The sequence below is a fragment of the Mirounga angustirostris genome, unplaced genomic scaffold, assembly GCF_029215605.1.
Source record: "Mirounga angustirostris isolate CCGP_5_RB_7025 unplaced genomic scaffold, mMirAng1.0.hap1 SCAF_10, whole genome shotgun sequence".
In the NCBI taxonomy this organism is placed as follows: domain Eukaryota; kingdom Metazoa; phylum Chordata; class Mammalia; order Carnivora; family Phocidae; genus Mirounga; species Mirounga angustirostris.
In genome coordinates this window covers 99529612-99551669 of record NW_026991718.1, presented here as the reverse complement: position 1 = coordinate 99551669, position 22058 = coordinate 99529612, and the positions used below count along the sequence as shown (strand labels likewise).

Genomic DNA, 22058 nt, shown 5'->3' with positions numbered 1-22058 from the left:
GAAATTACCCCTTGTATGTATAGGAGGCATGCCGACCCTTCCTGAGCTGAGAGATATTTATACCCCATTGGACAGACTGCTTATAAGCCACTAAAAGAGCTACACAAATTCTAGGATTTTAAGAGAATGAGTAGTTTATATTGTTTCTACCCATGACACCTTTTTAAAAAAAATTCCAATTAAAAACTCAAATATGGGCTGGCTTACCTATTTTTGTAATTTCTTCAGCAAAGTATGGGTCATTCAAATCAACATCAGAGGGAAGTTCATCTTCACTACCCTCTTCAGCAAGAGCCTTAAAGTTGAATATAAAAATACATGTAGTTTATTACGAAGACCATGAAGGAAAATCCTATCATTTCTTTTAAATCAAATAGTTCAATCTAGAATTACACCAGTTTTTAAAATGGATTGGTTTGTAAACTCCCATCTGAGTTATTCTTTTGTTTGTTCAACAAATATTTATGGAATATTTAATAAATATAGAAAATTATGTAGGGTTTTTGGAGAAATGAAAGCTATCAGATACATGGTTTCTGTCTTTAAAAATTTTACAATTTATAAGCAAAAGCTAGACACATAAACAGACACATATGTCAGTAATAGTAGTTCAAGATAGGAAGTGCTAGAAGAGGCAAAAATGAAATGATACAGACATTCAAAAGAGAAGAACACTTTTATGTGGTTGACAGCGAAAGGAGGTGGCCTTTTCTCTCACAAAACTGAGAAATTGCAGTGACTATCAATAGTTTGAAGTAGTACATTGTGGGTTATCATTTAAATTATTTAAAATAATTTATTTGCAGGTTAAAAAAAGTGATCTTTTATTATGACAATTAAAACATATACAAAAGCAGTAAGGACAGCTTAATGAAGCTCCTGTTCTTATCACCCAATTTCAACAATTATCTTGTTTTATCTGTAATCCACCCCTGAAAACCCTTTGGCTATTTTTAAGAACTGTTGGTTAAATTTTTCCTAATTAAATTTGAACAAACGGTCTACTAAATTAGAATATTTAAATTAAAAATCAAACCTATAAAATAAATAGAACATATGAACTAAGATCATACTAACCAGACTGAGTTTTATTCCCAGGAACCTAAAAAATGAGTCATTTTAATAAAAATATTTAGAGTATATATTGCTAAACATCACCCTGCATGCTGAAAAAGACCCACCAAGCCCTAAAGAGCATTCATTTGGATATTAATATCCTTTTTAAAAAATACTTAATTATTTATTTTGGAAAGAAAGAGAGAGAACACAAGCGAGAGGGGCAAAGGGAATCTCAAGCCGATTCGGCGCTGAGCAAGGAGCCTGATGAGGGCCTCAATTTCACGACCCTGAGATCACGACCTGAGCTGAAACCAAAAGTTAGATGCTTAACCAACTGTGCCACCTAGGTGCCTGATATTAATATCCTTTTAAGAACAAGAACTAAAAATTTTTCACCAAACTCTTACAACAGATTCAGTAATAATATGATGTTTCTAACAAAGATTATGTAATACCTACATATCTAACTAAATATCTATTCACGTATTTCTTTAACTGCTTTTAGAGCTAAATTATAGCTATATCAACTTTGACACATAACCATGTATTCATTTATTAATAATTTCTCAATTTCAGGGCGCCTGGGTGGCTCAGTCGTTAAGCGTCTGCCTTCAGCTCAGGTCATGATCCCAGGGTCCTGGGATCGAGTCCCACATTGGGCTCCCTGCTTGGTGGGAAGCCTGCTTCTCCCTCTCCCACTCCCCCTGCTTGTGTTCCCTCTCTCGCTGTCTCTCTCTCTCTCTGTTGAAAAATAAATAAAATCTTTAAAAAAAAATAATAATTTCTCAATTTCAAAATTGAAGTCACAGAGAGGAAAAGGGGAAAAATATTTTTAACATGAAGGAAATTCTTGAAACTCTTCTCTATATGAAAAACTGTGGATGGAAGGGATCTGCTGGAATGCAGCACCAATCCAGCACAGAGCACTGAGTTTAGAACAAACTGGCTTTCAACAGATGTATTTTTAATGGCAATAATAAAACGAGTTGTCTTAGCCCAATGAAGGGAAAGAGTAAAAGCACAAGATAAGCTCAAAGTGCCCAGCAAATGAAAATCAAAAAGAATAGCTGCTGAAGGTCTCAGAAACAAGTGACTACTTTATTGACCCAAAAAGGACCCACTTGTAAATTTTACAATAAACTGATGGTTTAATAACTTATGAGATTATTCCATTTAGAAGATATTTTACTGCTTACCTTAGTTTTAAAAGAAGTTCTAAGGAAGAAGAGAGGCAACCTATCAATGGGGACAGGGCTCTTACCCTCTATTCTCATTTTATTATCTATTTCCAGAAACACTGACTAAAATAGAGGAGTATTAAAAATCCCTCCAGTGCATCATTCAATTTTGCAGCCCTCTATATTTACAAGCACTGAAAGTCACAGCTGTACCAAAAGCACAAGCCTCTGCAGGACAGAGAGAAATAATACTGTACAGTAGAAAGGACACTGGAGTGAGAGATCTGGATTCCGGTCTCAGCTTGGTCATTAACAAGCTGTGTAGCTGGAGATAAATCAGTTATTTTTCTACAACTATAAAGCATCAGGATTGGACTAGAACAAATCATTTAAGATTACTCAAACTGCAAAATTCTGTGATTACTGATACTATCTTAAGGCAATAACTATACTGTTAGAATGCTGAATTTTAGTGATAAGATAGAGTATTTTTAGTGGCAAAAACTGTTAAGTGGTCTCTGCTATTTCTAAGGACTCTGATGGAAAAGATGTTATCCTCAAATTATGGGAGTCAAATTAGATTTTTCAAGACAACATATTAGTGCAGAGGAAATATCCTTAATTAAAGGGATTTAATGACAAGATGTTAATAGATCCATATAATACTGAAACGTGAAAAATGCAGGTTGAGAAATGTAGAGAAAAAAATTTCACTCATGTCAAAAATTTCTATATGTAGGGGCACCTGGGTGGCACAGTTGGTTAAGTATGCGACTCTTGGTTTTGGCTCAAGTTGTGATCTCAGGGATATGAGATCGAGCCCTACGTCAGGCTTCGCACTTATTGCGGAGTCTGCTTAAGACTCTTTCTTCCTTTCCCTCTGGCCCTCCTGCTTGTGCTCTCTCTCTCAAATAAATAAATCTTAAAAAAAATTTCTGTATGTATATATCCTCAAGTAAAAAATTCTGTATGCATCTTTCTTCCTCAAAAACACAAACAGAATTGAACTGTTTTATATCTACGTATCAACTAAACTATGTATCTTATAGGTGACATACTTAAAGGTAAAATTCTAGAACATTGTAGTTAAAGTGGCTCTGGTCTTTTATTAGGATTTGTACCTCATTACATCGCTTTGCAGAAAACACTTAAGCTACTGGGTTTTTCCCTTCCTCTTTCTTAAAATTGTGATGATAACAAGGCCTATTCTACTGAGTGGTTACCTTATGAGATAATGGATGCCAAGCACCTGGTACCTTCTGATACATGGTTGTTGTTCAATAAGTATTTGCTTAAAATATCATTGATACCGGGGCGCCTGGGTGGCTCAGTTGGTTAAGCGACTGCCTTTGGCTCAGGTCATGATCCTGGAGTCCCTGGATGGAGTCCCGCATCGGGCTCCCTGCTCAGCAGGGAGTCTGCTTCTCCCTCTCCCGCTCCCCCCCTCTTGTGTTCTCTCTCAAATAAATAAATAAAATCTTTAAAAAAAAAAAATATCATTGATACCTTCTGTTTCTTCTTCAGTCTTTTTTTCTCTTTCTTCTTCTCTAAAAATTGTTCCCAAGGGGTCAATTTATCTTTTCCTTCCAATTTGTTTTTGACCATTTCTTCTGCACTTTCTTTCAGACCTAAGAAAAAACACAGAGTTCAGTTTAAAATGTTGTATCTTCATTCATTAAAAATGTAATTTACCCAAAAAAATAATTTACATATATTTACCAGAGTAACAAAATAAAATGCAACACTAAATTGTGTAATACTCCCAAATCAGAGAAATATAGGATCAACTCATATCAAAGCTATTTCCTAATAAAAAACAACAATAAACTTAACCAAACCAAAATAAATAAACAAACCTAGCAACTTGATATATAGTCAGGCCACTGAAGAAAAATCTTTTATTTAGGTTCAAATTTCATTTCTATATACTTAATTGCTTTGAGACACTAGGAAAAATCCTGGAACAAAATCTTCTCAGGATATGACTACTAATTCATTTTTGATGGCAAACAGGTAAGTAGTCTTTAACATAATTATCTCTAATTGCTTCTGTTGCCCAAATAAAAGCATTCCTTGGAAACCATAGGAGACTAACAAAAATTGATTAGTAAGGCAATCCTTGTTGAAATACCCCCGGAGGAAAGAATTCTCATAATCTCTCCTCAAGTACTATATGAGATACATCCTTATGATCAAAAGGACCACCAAGGTCAGATTCCACTTTGTATGGTTTACCTCTTTCAATGTTATTTGCTCTTTTTAAAAAAAATTTTTTTAAAGATTTTATTTATTTGAGAGAGATAGAAAGAGAGTGAGAGAGCACAAGCAGGGAGAGTGGCAGGCAGAGGGAGAAGCAGGCTCCTGCTGAGGAGGGAGCCAGCCCACCATGGGACTCGATCCCAGGACCCTGGAATCATGACCCGAGCCGAAGGCAGACGCTTAACCGACTGAGCCACCCAGGCAGGCACCCTCAATGTTATCTGCTCTTGTACTTCATCTTTAAAGGTCCTTATTTCTTATATTCTACAGTTCCTAATTTGTGTTTCTAGGTGGCTTATGTAATAACTGGACTAGATGAGTGAGAAGGAAAAAGCCCTGAGGCTGATGTATCAGTCCGTGAAGACCCTCATTACTGCCAAAGTAAGGAAATGTGATTATTGTGTTGTTACCTTTGGTAATAAAGACGTTTCTTTATTTTGTAGTATTGTTTGGACATCACAGTTTGGTTTGGGGAGGAGGCAGCTTCACTATTTATATGACATAATATTCATTTCAGAAAAACAATACTTAACGGAATGATTCAAAATGCTTTTTAAGAGAGACATGGTCAATCCAGATCATCTTCCCAGATATACTCTAAATTCTAAGGTGAAAGCAATCCTAAGGATATAACAATTTCTTTTTTACCTGATGAGTATACTGAGACTAAGAGCATTCAGCAACTTGCCTAAGAACATGCAGCAAGGAAGTCACACGACTGTAATTGCCTAGTTATCCTCTATAATATGACCAGATACATCTAAAATGCTGGTTTGACCCAGAATAAAGAAATGTATAAAGTATAAAATGAATAAAGTCAAAAGCTTTTGGTCTCAGGTTCCTTATCTGAAAAAGGAGGTTGGTCTAGATCAGAAGCATATAACCCTCCCACCCACATACACCTCTCCCCCACCCCCAAAGAAAATATTTGGTAGAAGTCCAAATATGTAACAACTAGAAGTAGTGTTTTGGGTCTTGTGCCTCAAAGAACAGCCTGAAACAGCTGGAATAGATGATCTCTAAGGTCCCTTCCTTGGCTTTTAAGCCAAGACTTAATCTTAAAATTTCTATGACTTAGAAAAGTATTAAATTATCTGCATACTCAAGGTTATGCAGATTTGTTTTTATGATGCACTGCTGGTAAGATCTCTAATTTATTGAATGCTAAATCAGAAACACAACTCTCAATTCAAAGATGTTTCTTATGAGAAAAATACAATTCTCTTTACTAAACTGTTTTTAAGAGAAATGTGACCTGTATAAAATGATGTCCAGATCTTTGACTGAATCAACAGATCAACAGCATTTAGGAAATGTAAACTGGGATCCTTACTTGGGAGAAAGCAGCAAATCCTGACAAAAGAAGTTGATTTTAAATCACAAAATAATAGGTTTATATATTATGCCTGTGGGTTAGCATACAATCAGGCCAGTCTAATTCTACATGTACAGTATTGTATTATTAGATATGATGTTTAAATAATCTTTAAGGCATTCTTGTATAATTTCCTCAAACATTAAGAAAGATTTTATTACTCCAAAATACTAAATTAATATATTTAAACTTTTTTTTTCACCAACAAGTATTCTGTTTAATTTTGATCCTTGAAACTTACTACAATGATAAGGAAAGTTCTGTATCATTGTCTCTTTCAGGTGACTAGGACATTGCTTTGATGTGTCTTAATCACTATGAACTTCTACTCCACATGTAGGGTCTGAATCTTTTTTGGGAACATGGATACCTTGAGAATTTGATAAAAGATACGGCATCTCTCCCTGAAACACTGTACTGGAAAACTTGCATACAGCATTCAGGGGTTTACGGATACTCAATGCTCATTTCGATGTAAGAATCTAAGGGTCTCAGGCAAAGAACATTTACAGGGGCACTAGAGGTCTACATGAAGATGGGGGGCCAGCTCCCATAACTTCAAAACTTATTAGCACTGACATGTGTAGATTCTACAGCAGGGTTCCTCATAACAGCACTGTTGTCATTCGGGACCAGATAATCCTTTGTTGTGAGGAATTATCCCGTACATTGTAAGGAGTTTATCAGTATGTCTGCACTATCCACTAGATGCCGATAGCCCCAGTCATAAAAATAAAAAAATGTCTCCAGATATTGCCAAATGTCCTCTTGGGAACAAAATCACCTCTAGTTGAGAACCACTGTTCTAGACAATGATTAGAAGGCATTTCTGAAAAGAAGGGCTATTTCATTATTTGCATCACATAAGTTATGTGTTATTTTATTTGGTACTTGATTATATAATGTCTTTTTCACTTTAGAGTTTTCTCCCAACTAAACCAAAGGCAGCTAAAGTCACCTTCTTTTGTATTCCATAATATTTAACATAGTGCCAGACACATAGTAAGTACTTAATAAACACTTAATTGATCTGTCTTGAAGGAAGAATTCTTATTTCAAGCCAACTGTTTGATCTTGCAAGTTTGGAACATACTCTCTCCAACAGAAAATGAATCAAATCTTTAGGATATAAATATAAATGGCCTTTATCCCAAAGTGGTGTGTGTGTGTGTGTGTGTGTGTGTGTACATGTGTGTATGTAAGAACCTACAGCTCTAGAATAATTCATGAAATATTATTTTCAGAAAATATATTTTCTTTCTTTTTCTTTTTTTTTTTTTTTTGGTATTTAGCTTGTTTGTAACAACAAAGAAAGAGTTATCTTCAGTTAAATACAGTCTGAAATTTTTTGCCTGGCTCTCACTTAAACATACCAAATGTGTATTAAGTAGAATGACAAACACATTGCAGTGAATTAACACAACACCATGATAACTTAAAAATGCTTTGTTCTCATTGTCATCATGAGGTCATTTAAATCTCTTGCCACAGATCACAGTTGTTTATGTTCTGGTTCTTAAAAATATGTCCATCCCAGAAGTCTCTTGGCATATGCACAAGAACATTCTTCAGACAGTTTCAGCCTCACTTGAGAGCAGCCACTATGTGACTAAAAAACAACTTCGTTATAGCTGTTTTTAAGTTTTGCACAAATTTGTTTTAAAAAATTGTAAGTGTATAGCCAAAGACTGCCGCATTAAATATAAATTAAATACAATAAATATAACATATTTATATATAATATATAATAAATATAACATCAATAATCCTACAAATAAGTGGTAAAAAACTCTTTCAAAGCCAACCATGAACACAGATGACTCAATGATGACAATAATTTAAGTGCAATCCATTCAGAATGATTTTGGCAGTTTGCATACATACAAAAATACTTTAAATTTGCTTTCAAAATCCACTAAAACAAAAGTATACATTTCTCCTGACCTTACTACTCATGTGAAATATTTGGAAAGTCTTCAACAGGTAGGACATGAATAACTTAACTCAACTAGGTACTGTAGTTGGTTTTGTTTATAAAAACAAAATGCATGTTTTAAGATTTCTGATATAGGCTGAACTGGCACTTTTTATTTAAGTGAGGACTTAGGGTCCATTGAGAATATTTATGAACACTTACGGCTCTATCTTTATTTATGGTTGCATGTTTAAATCAAACAGTATAACACTCAATTCCAAAAAGAGCTTTTAAAATGTAACTAACTACCACCACCACCACTGCACGGGAACTCCCAGCTTGGAATTCACTCTGGGTATAAGGGTTTTAGAGGAAAACCACCAACCATGTCCTGAGGAACACTGAGGTCAAAGGCACCCCTTCAAACTGGCCAGTTATCCCCAATGGTGTGGAGAGAGGGAAAAACACACTTACTTATGTAACAGAGGTCACAGGAATACTTGTTCCCTATGAGTAATGGTGATCTTCACCAGTGGCATTTTTTGGTGATTCAAGTGATTATGTACTTAGGATATCCTCAAAGCATACTGGTTAAGTCAACTATCAATCTTTATAATGAGAAAAATGAAGATGTGAAATGTTTTGAACTTGGTTCAGGACTTGTTCAGAACAAGAAATTGTTTAGAACATGTTCAGAATTTGGTTCATTATTTCTTATTTTAACTTCTGTAATCCCTCTCTCTTAAATTCTTACAGTACTGTGTATATTCTTTTATTCTGTACCATTTATCACAGTTGCAACTTCATAATTTGTGTGATTTTTAAAATTATTATTAACAGCTATCTACTTTATTAGCTTGCAAGCTCCATGAGGGTAGAGGCCATTCATAGCTTGTCTCCCTGAACCAGTCCCAGTGAGAGTCACCCTGGTGGCTAGTGGAGGGCCATCATATACATACCTAATAAATGTCTGTTGATAAATGAAAGGATAAACAAGTCAAATTTGTTGCCAACCTTACGGACAGAGGGCAACAATGCATGAAACTAAAAAAGTAAAATAACAACTAGTTTGAGGAACAATAGTAAACAGTAAAAATTACCAGTCAGCCAGAACCAAAATTGCTCTTCTTATTCACTTAATACTGTTAGAATACTATTATACCTACTATATGGAAACAACACAGACATCTATAATAAAGATAATAACGATGAGAGTATAGGTAAGCTACTTAGATTGGAAATGGTTTCTCACATAACATTTAATTTGGTATCTCCCAAAACATTCAATGAGGTATTCATAGAAGATACCGCTAAAGTATGTACTGAATGAATAAATGGTAATGCTTTTTGCCACTGCTGATTATCTAAAAGCTATTTCAGTGGGTAGCAACTGTTTTATATTTGTCTTGAATTTGAGCTTATACTCTAAGCTCTTCTAAATCTCCTTCTACTCTCCCTTAGAGTGACGCCTTCCATTTGTTAAGTATTTTCAATTTACTGTGAACCAAGCTGTCCTGCTTCTTAGAATTGAATGTTCTTAAAAAACTGACTTCAAATACAAGACATTTGGGCCTCATTAGGGAGCTACTGTTTTCTGTATTTGTTTGTAATTATTTGTATTTTTTTTTTGTCTTTTAAATAGTTTGTAATCACAATGTACATAATAACAAGCTGTCCTAATAACAGAGCAAAATTCTGGCTGAGTTTGATGAAGCCATTCTGCTATTTAATTTATGGCAAAGAGAAATGACAACTGTCTATCCTACTTTCAAATAGTTATTTTTGGGGCGCCTGGGTGGCTCAGTCGTTAAGCATCTGCCTTCGGCTCAGGTCATGATCCCAGGGTCCTGGGATCGAGCCCCGCATCGGGCTCCCTGCTCCGTGGGAAGCCTGCTTCTCCCTCTCCCACTCCCCCTGCTTGTGTTCCCTCTCTCGCTGTGTCTCTGTCAAATAAATAAATAAAATTAAAAAAAAAAAAAAAGAATGAGAAGTTACCACACATATCAAATAGGATTTCTAGAAGGAAAAAACAGAGAACATGAGGAAAAGACAATATTTTAAGAGAAAATGACAGAAGTTTTCAGAACTGATGAAAGATACTAATTTTTAAGACTCTGGGTATCCAATTAACTCTGCACAAGATTGAAGCTACCAAGCAAAAGTATGACTTAGATAAACCTTAATGAAACTCTAGAACATTAAAGTATTTTAAAAGTCAGGGACAAAAAACAGCCTGCAGAGCACAGCTAGTGTGTTCTTTAGTTATATTGATTTCCTCACCTGTAACTGTCAACAGGAGTCAAAGGGGGACCCTCATGAGCTCACAGTAAATTTGCCTGTCCCCAGAAAGGGGTTAAGAAGGTGATTAGCTTGGTGCATCCACAGCAACATCAGATACCTTTCCATCCCTAATCCTCAACACTTGCAGCCTCACCACCAAAATCTGCCTTATGCTTACCAGAAATAATCTCTGCCTTTTATCCCTATTCATTTTGGTCACCACAAAAAGCCCTAATCATCAGGTTCCCCCTAATCTTCCATGTTTTTATCCTCAGAAGTTAACTATACATCCACTCTTCTACCACTATTTCTCTTCCCCTCCAACTCTCTACCACTAAATTCTCTGGAACTCACAGTGCATTATCAGTAGAAACTCAATTACTGTATCTCTGAACATTTTCTTCATCTTCTTGCTCTAATTGAAACCCGGCTTTCCCCTGAAGATACTGCAAACTATAGCATTTGCAAGTGGTTTGTTGGTGTTGGAGCTTGTTTTCTTCAAAGAGCCCTCAACCGATTGTTCTGGGAGGGGGTGGGATATTTTTGGTGGTCACTTGTGCTCTTTTATCCAGTTTAAGAAGTATGGTACGGGTCCAGGGATAGACAGACTAACTAACTAATGAAACAGAGAGCCAAGCAAAAGATCCATGCAGTTTTTTTTTTTTTAAGATTTTATTTATTTATTCATGAGAGACAGAGAGAGACAGAGAGAGAGAGAGAGGGAGAAGCAGGCTCCCAAGGAGCAGGGAGCCCAATGCGGGACTTGATCCCAGGACCCTGAGATCATGACCTGAGCTGAAGGCAGACGCTTAACCATCTGAGCCACCCAGGCGCCCAGATCCATGCAGTTTTGAAATGCTGGTACATGACAGAGGTGACATGTCAGATTATTGAAGTGAGAGATGATTCAATAAATGGAACAGGATAAAAAACTCCATGTAGAAGAAGATGAAATTGGATGTCTACCTTAGATCATATAAAAAACCAACTCCTAATGAATCAAGGACTTCAATGTCAAAAACATTAAAACTTTCTACCTTTACTAGAAAATAAAGATGAATATCAGTCTCATCTGTATACAAAAGGATTTCATAGATGAAACACAGAAATCACTAATTAGAAAAGACTGGCTTAACAATACTAAAATCAACAACTTTTATTCATTAGATAAACCTCCAAGAGAGTGTATGTGGCAAGGGTTGGGGTGGGGAAGAGTTTCATATAGAAGAAGATATTTACTATCCTATGAAAGACAAAGGACTAGTATCAAAGATAAATAAAGAACTCCTAAAAGTCAGCATAAAAAGCACAAACAATATAACAGAAAAATGGCCAAAAGACATTTATGAGTATTTCACTGAGGAGGAAACATAAGGCCAATACATATATGAAGAGATATTCAATTACATTAGTGAAAAGAGAAGTGCAAATCAAGCATTGCTGGTAGGAGTGTAAACTAATGCCAACACAAAAGAATTTAGTATTTCATCTTGTAAAGTTGAACATTCACACACCCTATGGCCCAGCAATTACACTCCTTGATAGATACCTAGAAAAACTTAAACACCTACCAGAAAATGCATTGAAATGTTCATAACAGCATGATTCATCATACTAAAGGACATCCCAAATGCATATCCAACAGGAGAATGGATATATAAACTGTGGTATATACACTCAAATGAATGAGCTACAGTTACACAAAATATGGATAAATCTTAGCAATATAATGTTGAGTGAAAAAAAAAATCAGTCCCCAAAGATTTTTTAAGTATCTAAAACAAACCCACACCCCTTCCCCCATGTGAACAAAGTTAACAGCTTTAATTTATACAATTTAATAGTTTTTAATATGCTCACAAGTATGTACAACCATCACTAGTCAATTTTAGAACATTTCCTCAAAAAGACACTCTTATCTCTCTCCCCAGCAGGATACTCTCAAATACCCCCCTCCTCCAGCAACCAACAATCTATTTCCTTTCTCTATAGATTTTCTTACTCTGGATATTTCATATAAAATACGTGGTCTTTTGTGATTGACTTCTTTTACTCAGCATGAAAATTCAAGGTTCATCCACTTTGTAGCATACATCAGTACACCTCATTCCTTCTGATCCACTCACGCTTTTTATAAATGAGATGAAAATGTACAATGGAAAGCCAAGGAGTGAATACTGAAATCTGGATGATGGTTATTAACAGGTATGGGGAAGTAAGGGAGATCAAAAGGATAAAAGTAAGCTATTGTATGGTTCTAGCTTCTGTAGTGGGTTCACTTATTAATTACTAAAAATAAATAAATAAAAGGGCCAGGCTGGACCAATGATGAGAGTGTCCTAATCCAAGGATTATAATTAACTTAATTATATGAACCAGAGGTACAAAAGAATAAAGGAACAAGTTTAATAAAGTTGACTACACCATTTTTGTTCTTCAAATGGTATTATAAAGAATAAAAAGACAAATTACAAAGAACATATTTGTAAAATATAGGACTGATAGACACCAGTCCAGAATATATGAAGAACTACTATGAATCACTAAAACAAAGAATACTACATAGAAATGGTCAAAAGACTAAACAGGCATTTCACAGATGAGGAAATAAAAAGAAATGTTCTTCCTCATAAGTAATTAGGGAAATGCCTGAGCAAGCCTTTAACTTAAGTCAGGTCATATCCTTCCACTTCCCATTTCATTTACAGTAAAAGCTGAAGTCCATTCAGAGGTCTCAAAACCCTCTGTGATTTGGCCACCTCTCTACCCTCATCTTCTACTACTGTCCATTCCCTGGCTCATTCTGCTCCAGCCACTGCTGTTTTTTAAATGTTCTTGGACAAATCAGAAATGCTCCCCCTCAAGGCTTTTGCATTTATTGTTTCCTCTGCTTGAAATGCTCTTCTGCAGGGTAACAACTAGTATGTACTGTCCTTTCTATTAGGTGTTTGTACAAATGTCACTTTCTCAATGAAGCCTTTCCTGACCTATTGAAATTGCTACCTACTCTCATCCCTGAACTTCCTACTCCTCATTCAGGCTTTGTCCTTTTGTTTCCACAGACCCTAATCACCATCTGATTATTTTACCTATTTGTTTTTTTAGTTCCCTTTCTCACCTTTCTCCTAACCCCCCCACACTAAAATGTAGGGCCTCATAAACGTCTGTTCAGTGTTCTGTCTCCAGAGAACAAGAGTCTGGCACACATAGCAGGAACTTAACAAATATTTGAGAATAACACACATATTAAAACTATAATGAGATACCATTACTTACATATTCAGCAGAAACTGAAAAGCCTGATAATATCAATTAATGATGAGAATAATGAGCTTTGGGAACTCACACTACTGGTTAAAATGGCACATGCACCTGGGAAAACAATTCAGCATGACCTAGTTAAGGTAACTCTGTGAGCAGGCTCTACAACCAACAAATTCTACACATATCCAAGACATTCTCTCTATATATTCCTAGGTAAGAAGTCCTAAGAATATTCACAAAGACCTTGTTTATAACAGCAATGAACTATAATAAGTGGCAATAGAACAGACATGTGATATATCTAAAATGGAACTCTGTGTAGTAGTGAAAATTAATAGACCATATCCTTACATATTGATAACTTTCAAAAACAGAATGTTAATAGCAAAAAGCAAACAGCAGAAGAATATAGAGAGGATACTTTTTATAAAGATCAAAATTAACAAGACTGTTTAGGGATATATGTGGTAAAACAATTATATAGAAAAAGAGAATGATTAACATGAAATATAGTTTGCTTCCTCTGGTAGAGAAAGGAAGAGGGCGTAACTGGGGAGTCTCATAGGTGACTGCAGACATTGGTAAAGTTCTTTCTTAAGCTGGGTACACAGGTGTTCATTTTATTATTTTTCTTTAAACTGTATAACTCACTGTGTTTGCCTTTTGTATCTTTTGTTGCCTGCCCCCCCCCATGGTAAAGCATAAAAAAAAAAGGAGTGCTTACTCTTTGACAAGTATGTGCAAAAATGGCTTTCACCCTCCTTTTGTCATTTACTCCCCATCCAAATAATAAATACTTGAACCCAGATTTTCTGACAGCAAGCCCTCTATGCTCTTTTCATAATCACAGTAAACTATTAATGCTATCCCAAATTTCATTGTAAGTAGGTCCCAATCTATACACTGTATTTGAAAAATCCACCTATAAATCAGTGGCTTGAAATTAAGCCTGTTCTCCTCCCTGGAAGAGTTTCTGACCAAAGAAGCTGTTAATATATAAGGACAATTTGAGGCTGGAGTCCAACCAAAATGGCATTTCTAAGTCAATTAAAGAAAAAAACTTCATATTATAAAAATAAAAGGAAATGAAAAATATATCAACCTCCCTAGTATTTCAGTATTTAACAACTTTTCAAGCTAGATTTTTCTTGCTGCAATCTAAGTGTTTTCTTCCACATTTACTGGAGTTTACATATAAATAAACTATACATTCTGATTACTTCTAAAAAGATGTCACAAATAACTATTAGGAGAGCAAGAGCCTACCAACCTTCTTCCTATTATGGTAAATAAAAAAAAAAAATGGTAAGACTTATATAGGACACTGGAGTAAATGGAGGAGGCAACCAGAGAAGGAAAACAACCTGAGGGCTCTGGTTGGCCTAAGGGCTAACGGGATCAATATACTGGTTGGGAATCTCTGACAGACTATCATTTAAGGTTTACTTTTTCAACTTTTCCAGTATTTGTAATTAACTCAGAATTTATTTCATTGGCAATTGTCCTCTATTGCAACATTAAAAAAAATTACAGAATGAGAGTAATATAGAATGAAAGTAACATTAAAACTTAGGACTTCAATATTTCCACAGCTTGTAAGTAAGCACTGTTTCTATTCTTTGGAATTCTCTGGTGACAGAGTCTCCTGAGGAAATCTGTAATAGGCCAAGCATTCTTAGGTCCCAAAAGATAGAATCTTCGAATACCAACTAATAACATGCATACCCCCCAGAAGCCTGCAGTGTTCCACATTGTGCGAAATGTTTTTTTGCCTTTTCTGTTTGTTTGTTAACCTCCAGAACAGCTTATTAATCAGAAGATAGCCCTCTCTGACACTGTCACACAGGTTACCCTGGCTGCAGACCAAAATGTTCCCACATCTTGAGAAATCTGTAATAGCACATACGGGGTCATCCCCGGTAAATGCTTGTTTTTTATAAAATTTCTCCAAATTCTCAAGTAAAATTCACGGAACATCTTTATGTATCTTTGTGCACACAACAGTAAACACATGCAGATTGAGAAAAAGCACTAAATGAAGACAATGGACCCAGACTCAATTAGTAATCCAGGGAAAATACTCTAATGGGTACAGAAGTCAGACATATCAAGGTTTGAATTAGTTCTTCTAGCTCCTAGTTTTGTGATCTTGAGTAAGTCTGTGCCTCAGTTTTTTCTTCTGTACAGTGGTCTAATAACCACTTTACAGAATTGTTGGAAGAATTTAATATAAATTTTTTTGCAAAGCACCTAGCACAGTTTCTGATAGAGCACAGGCATCCAATATGTGCAAATTTCTCCTCCCACCCCTAAAGAGCATTTTAAAATGTAATTCTTCTGGATCAAAATTATACTTCCAAATAAATTACTTTTAAAAATATTTTTAAATCTCCCTACACTTCTACAGAAGGGAGCAATGGGAATCTAAAAATGAAATGTATTTTATGACAATGTAAGCTGAAATGCTTAGGAAAATCTTGGTTAAGTCCTTTGCAGACAGAATTCCCTATTTTACACAAGCCAATTCTTAGGGAAGCACATGCCTTCAAAGTACACGCTTCAACTTACCTCCAAGGCATATTATTCCAAACACCAGAGGGAACTCACCCAAGTCAAATTATTGGCACTCATCTTTTGGCATACATAGGATCAGGCTATTCCAAACTATGCCAAATAATTTTACAGGTACAGGTTTTCCATGTCACTGAATGAGCAGATTAAGCTAAGGATATATCTCTTGACAGTTCATCTGATGAGTGCTATCCCACCCACCCTCAGTGGAGATGATCCTAATGGAGAAAGTTCCCCTACAACCTCTTTCTCTAACAGATTACATCAGGAAAACAATGTCAATGTGAAATGAATAATACAGAGCCCTTCCCACACGAAGTCGGCAGATTCAGCCTGCCTAGCCACCAGTTCAAGCCACAGACATTTTACTGGCTTTATCTTGGACCTCACAGCTGAAAATTATCATTGCATTATAATCAGTGAACATTTGTCTACAATGGTCTAAAAGGGCACTGAGAAAGGCTGGCAAATGTTTCAGAGAACAAAGATATGGCATATGGTCTCACAGTGGGATTGAGTTTTGCATCAAACCAGAGATCTGCAGAAAGTACGTATGCCCTTTCCTTTATGAGGCTTCCAAAACCTGAACCTATTGTAGAAGCTAGATTTGATTTTGTGTAAAATGTTATCAGCATTTCTATTTTTTTTTTATTTAAACCTCTATCTGTAATATATTTATTTGGGAAAGAGAGAGACAGAGCGTGTGCACGCAGGAGTAGGGGGAGGGGCAGAGGGAGAGAGTCTTCAAGCAGACTCCACAAGGAGCGTGGAACCCAGTGCACGGCTGGGTCCCATGTCCCATGAGATCATGACCTGAGCTGAAACCAAGAGTCGGACACCCCTGTTATCAGCATTTCTGAGGCACCTTGATAAATTAAAAAATGTTTCCCAGTTAGCAACATGAATTAATAGAACTATTTCAAGGTATATGATAAGAGACATGGAGATGTTCTATTAGGAATTTACCTTAAGAAAATCCAATATAAGGTTATTATGTTATCCACAATAGCAAAACATTAGAAAGAGCCTAAAACACAACATCAGGGAAGTGATCCATAATTTATAAATCAGAAACACAATGGAATGTGATACAGGCATAATGATTATAAAGATTATTTACAAATACGTAAAAATAAGTATGGGAAATGAAATAAAAAAAGGAGAACTCAAAATGGGGGTCTAATCAATTATGTCTGCTTATAGAAAAGGTAATATATAGTTAAAATATGAAAGCAACCCAAGTGACCATCAATGGATAAATGGATAAGCAAAATGTGGGGTGCGTAGTAAGATACCATTCAGGTTTAAAAAGGACAGAAATTCTCACATATGGATGTGAGATCTCAACATGGATGAACCTTGAAGACATTATGCTAACTTAAGTAAGTCAATCATAAGAAGACAAATATTGTATGATTCCACTTATAAGGTACTTAGTGTGGTCAAAATTATAGAGACAGAAAGTTGAATGATGGTTGCCAGGGGCAAGGGAGGGGGGAATGAAGAGTTACTGTTTAATGGATATACGTTCAGTTTTGCAAAGATGAAAAACAGTTCTGGAGATGGATGGTGTTGATGGTTGCACAACAACATAAATATACTTAACACCACTGAACTGTGTACACCTAAAAGTGCTTAGGATGGTAAATGTCATATATATTTTATCACAATAAAAAAATCAGGAAAAAATTAATGTGTTCAAGTAGTAAATTTAAGATCATATGATTTTCCAGTTTCTAGAAGAAAAGAACAATAATGAAACCGCTGAAAGTAGTGTGAGTGGATTCTGTCAAAATAACATATGGAACATGTGTGAGAAAAATGATGGTTTGCTAGTCAGGCAGTTAGCATACAGAATGATGACATGGGACAACCTCAAATAGAATAGGCAAAAATTCTGCTTTAAAGACCAAAGAATTCACAACTTCAAACAAATCAGCATAGCTGTGGGCTGTGGGAAAATAATACATGAAACAAGCTCACTCTTCTTGGACTGACTTCAGGCAGATTATAAATCTATGGCAAAGGCAAAAAAAAGTACTACTGTCTGGAAATAGTGGCTACAGATGCAAACAGTACAACCGATGTGATGTATGGGCAGAGAAGGAAGGACTGATTAAAAAAATCATCCTAGATATTTGCAACCATCCTATGACAGCAGACCAATTAACCTGAAACTTCAAAACATATGGGCATTTTACACTTTCTGACACTATGACTGGTATAAAAATATCAATTTTAAAGCTTTTTGGAAAGCTCTTTTAAATTAAGTCTTAATATTATTGAGAGAGAAAATAATTTTTAAAATAATCCAGGAAATTTGGAGACATTTACTGGCAACTCCATGGAGAAAATGTGCTAGCAATGTTGTCAGATAACCCTAGCTGCTTTTCATTTTCATTACACATTCCACAAATGATTCAAAAAAATTTTTTTTTGCACAGTAAAAAGTTTCAGCTTATTACCTTACAAAACCCTTACAGTAAACCTGTTAACTGGATGATTCAAGGAAGGAGCACACACCTAAGTTTTAAAATTCTAGCTGTGTACATGATATGAGAGTGCACTACAAACTCATTTCCATCCCATCATCAAAATACAAAGCAAACTGCAAATTTTTTAGCTTAAAGTTCAGGTTTTCCATTTAATGCTCTCCTCTCCCCTCAACTCAAAACTTTAAACATCTGGTTACTTTATTCTTACCAAAAAAACATTTTTGTGAATGTATTTCAAATATATTTCAAACATATCCATAAGGTGGATACCTTAACAATAAATGGAAATATTGATATAGCCAAAAGTAAATAGTGAACAGGTTTTGAGATGTCTGAAAATTAAAATGTTTGAAACTGCGCTGCCTAGCAGAAAGAATGCCCAACTGATTCAAAAGCATTTTTTTTCTGAATAGAGAATAAATAATACAATGGCCATAAATACATGTTATTAATGTTTCTGTGTTTAAGCTTCCCAGTGGGACACTAAACAGAGGAATGAAGATGGAATAAAGGGTAAAAAAGGAAGGACAAAGGACAAAGCAAACACCAGAATAAACATAGAATTAGAACTGTAAAGAGTGGAAGAAAGATTAAGTTGAGTAAGGAAGAGCTGCAACCATACCTCCTGCCTCAGTGAGCTGGCTTAGATAGTTCGAGGAGTCCTTGCTGCTTCTCCTCTAACTTCCATGTCTCCTTTGAAAAAGTATCCTATAGCTCTAGGTTCCTGACAAGAGCTCCCTCAAGACATTCAGTCTCACTACTATTAGGCGCCTGGATGGCTCAGTCAGTTGAGTGTCCGCCTTTGGCTCAGGTCATCATCCCAGGGTCCTTCCTCAGCAGGGAGCCTGCTTCTCCCTCTCCCCCTCTCCCGACTCTCACGCGCGCGCTCTCTAATAAATAAAATCTTTTAAAAAAAGTAAATAAAGCTTTAAGGCCATCAGCACTAATCTCATCATGCCCTTTATCCCTATTTAAAACTGTCACAAGAAGTCTTTAACTTCCAAATCATTCTTCTAATAAGGTGGTAAACATTTCCATTTCTCACCCTTCCTAAATGAAGCCCTTCTAAAGTCAGTCATAAACACACTCATTAATATTCATTAACAGAATCCTCTTCATTCACCTGTTAGTCTGAGTCTCACTGAAACCTGGTTCTCCTCTGGGACATATATTTCTATATCCTTTTTAGGTAGTTAATTTTTCTCTCCCACAGTTTGTCTTTCTTACTACTCACTGCCACCTTCATTCCACTGGCTGGCCCTGCTCCCTAAAGCCTCCAACTTCGAATATCATGTTATGAAACCATACCACCAAAAAGCCCTTCTTATTGTAGATATCTAATGACTATAGTCTCTCCCCTCATTTCTTGAAGAACTAAGCCCTTGGCTCACTGCCACTCTTTTTGATAGTAGCCCTGTCATAATTCTTGGTGATTACAATATCTACACAGATGATCCTTCTAACACCCTGGGCCTCCCAGTTCACTGACCTCCTCTTCTCCTATCACTCTATACTCCATATCTCATCTTAGAAACTTACTCCCAGAATCATAACTAGATCATGTCATAACCCAAAATTGCAGTCCCATCATAATCTTAATTTCAAGTATCCTACTCCTCAAACACTAGCTCCAATCTTTCCATTTTATTCTAATATGCCAAGGCTAACAAGGCTAATCTTATGTCTCATAGGGACCTACAATCCATCAATCCTCTCACCTCTTCCCCATCCCTCACTCTCAATGTGCCCTCATTTTCCTCCTAACCCAACATAGATACCCTGGTCCATCATTACAATCAACCCCTTGCATATAACCTTCAATTCCCTTGCCCCTCTCTTGCTTGGTCATACTTGACAAATCTTCTAAAGCAGTTTAATCCAACTCTCTCCTTACTCCATGATTGCACATCGTTAAATATGGCTGAAGAAAAACATAATTATGTTGATTCATCTAACTTTACAAGACCATGAACTACAAGTGCACCCTTACTGCTGCTCAGCAGTACTATTAAATTTCCTTCACCACTCTCTTAAACAACTATTTCGTATCTTTGTTTTTCAGATCTCTACCTCCTCCCTCATTCCTGCTCTCACTGATGACCTTCCTGTGACACTAATACGAGCAAATAGAAGAGTACTACAAGCTCTCACTACCATTTTTATCCATTATCCTGTGATCATATTCTTTGCCTTCTCTCCTGTGACAATGGATGAAATGCCCATGTGCATGGACCAAAAGCCACTTCCTCCACTTGTGTAAAAATATTCTAACTCTTTTTGCCTACTTTAGAACATAGTTATCTGCATCATCATTTTTTCTTATCCCTGGTGGATCATTCCCAGAAGCATGCTGTTATTTTCTCCATATGAAAGAAAAATGCTCTCTTGATCTCACTTTCTCCTCCAGTTTCTTTCCCATTCCTCTGTGACCCATTATAGGAAAATGCCTCAAGATCTGTCAATCCATTAGTGCATGGTAACTTAAGAAAGGGGTAGATGCTAACTAATAAATGTAGAAGGAATGACAGAAAATCAGTATTTTGCAATGAATGGTATAACAACTTGATTCAAGCAAGGATCATCAAAGAATGCCAATGGCATCAGACAAAATGTTGGAAAATAGGACATTTACACACCCCACTCACTAACTCACCAATTACAAAAAACAAAATGTGTCTTTAATGGAAAAATCAGTCAGACTCCTCCTTAACTGAGTGAGCAAAGTTAACAGCACAAATAATGGGACAAATTAACATCAGGGACCTCATGATGTGAGGCAATGGGAAATATACAACATCATTTATGGAGAATTCTTGCCAAAAACTTTTTATCAGAATTAACTGTGAAGAAAACAGATAAATCCAGACTGTGGATATTCTATAAGCCACTACAGTAGACACTTTAAAACTGACACTGGACCATGAAAGAATTATAAAGAGCATTACTGGAATGAGTAATATATCTATTACTGCATCAATATTAAATTCCCTTAGTGTGATAACAGCACTGCACTTATGTAGATGACTGTCTTTGTTTTTGGAAGTTACATGTTGAAGTACTTTTTAGGGATGAAGTGTCACAATGCCTGCAACTTTTGAGCAAATATTTTAAGAAAAGGGAGTTGTCTGTACTCGTCTCAAATTCTACTCCTCATTCTCTCTTGAACCCACATTAATCTTATCCCTTCCATTCCACCAAAACAATTCAAAATTACTGATCTGATCATCTCCACACCAGTCATTCTTAGTCTGTATTTTATTGACCCATCTTCTCATTGAAATGCTTTCTTCACACTTGGATGTCTGAATACCCTACAGCACTGAATTTCCTCCTGTGGTTTTGGTAGTTTCTTCCCAGCCCTTTGAATATGTTTTCCTCAACTTATAAATGCTGGAGTGCTCCAAGGATCAGTTTTTGAACTTTTCTTTTCTACCTATATTCACTCTTTTGGTGTTCCTCACTTTCAGAGACATAGACAACGAAGATCCCCCAATTTAGATCTCCAGTTCTGACCTCTTTCCCAAACTCTAAATTGTATATCCAAATGTCTTCTTGATATGTCTATTTTGATATCTAATAGGCATCTTAAAATTAACATGTGTCCAAAAGAGAATCTGAGGTTCCTTTGCAAACCTATTCCACCCACAATCTTTGTTATCTTA

At 35.9% G+C, this 22058-nt stretch overlaps 1 protein-coding gene across 2 annotated transcripts in view; it reads right to left on the bottom strand.

The window, feature by feature from the left end:
- ESF1 (ESF1 nucleolar pre-rRNA processing protein homolog) overlaps positions 1-22058 on the bottom strand; it is a 62890-nt gene that overhangs the window by 13023 nt on the left and 27809 nt on the right. For both annotated transcript variants that reach the window (XM_045885388.3, XM_045885389.3), the window contains exons 10-11: positions 3744-3865; positions 208-295 (exon numbers count right to left, since the gene is read on the bottom strand). In XM_045885388.3, the coding sequence (XP_045741344.1) occupies positions 208-295; positions 3744-3865 (210 nt within the window). The remainder of the gene's footprint in view (positions 1-207; positions 296-3743; positions 3866-22058) is intronic.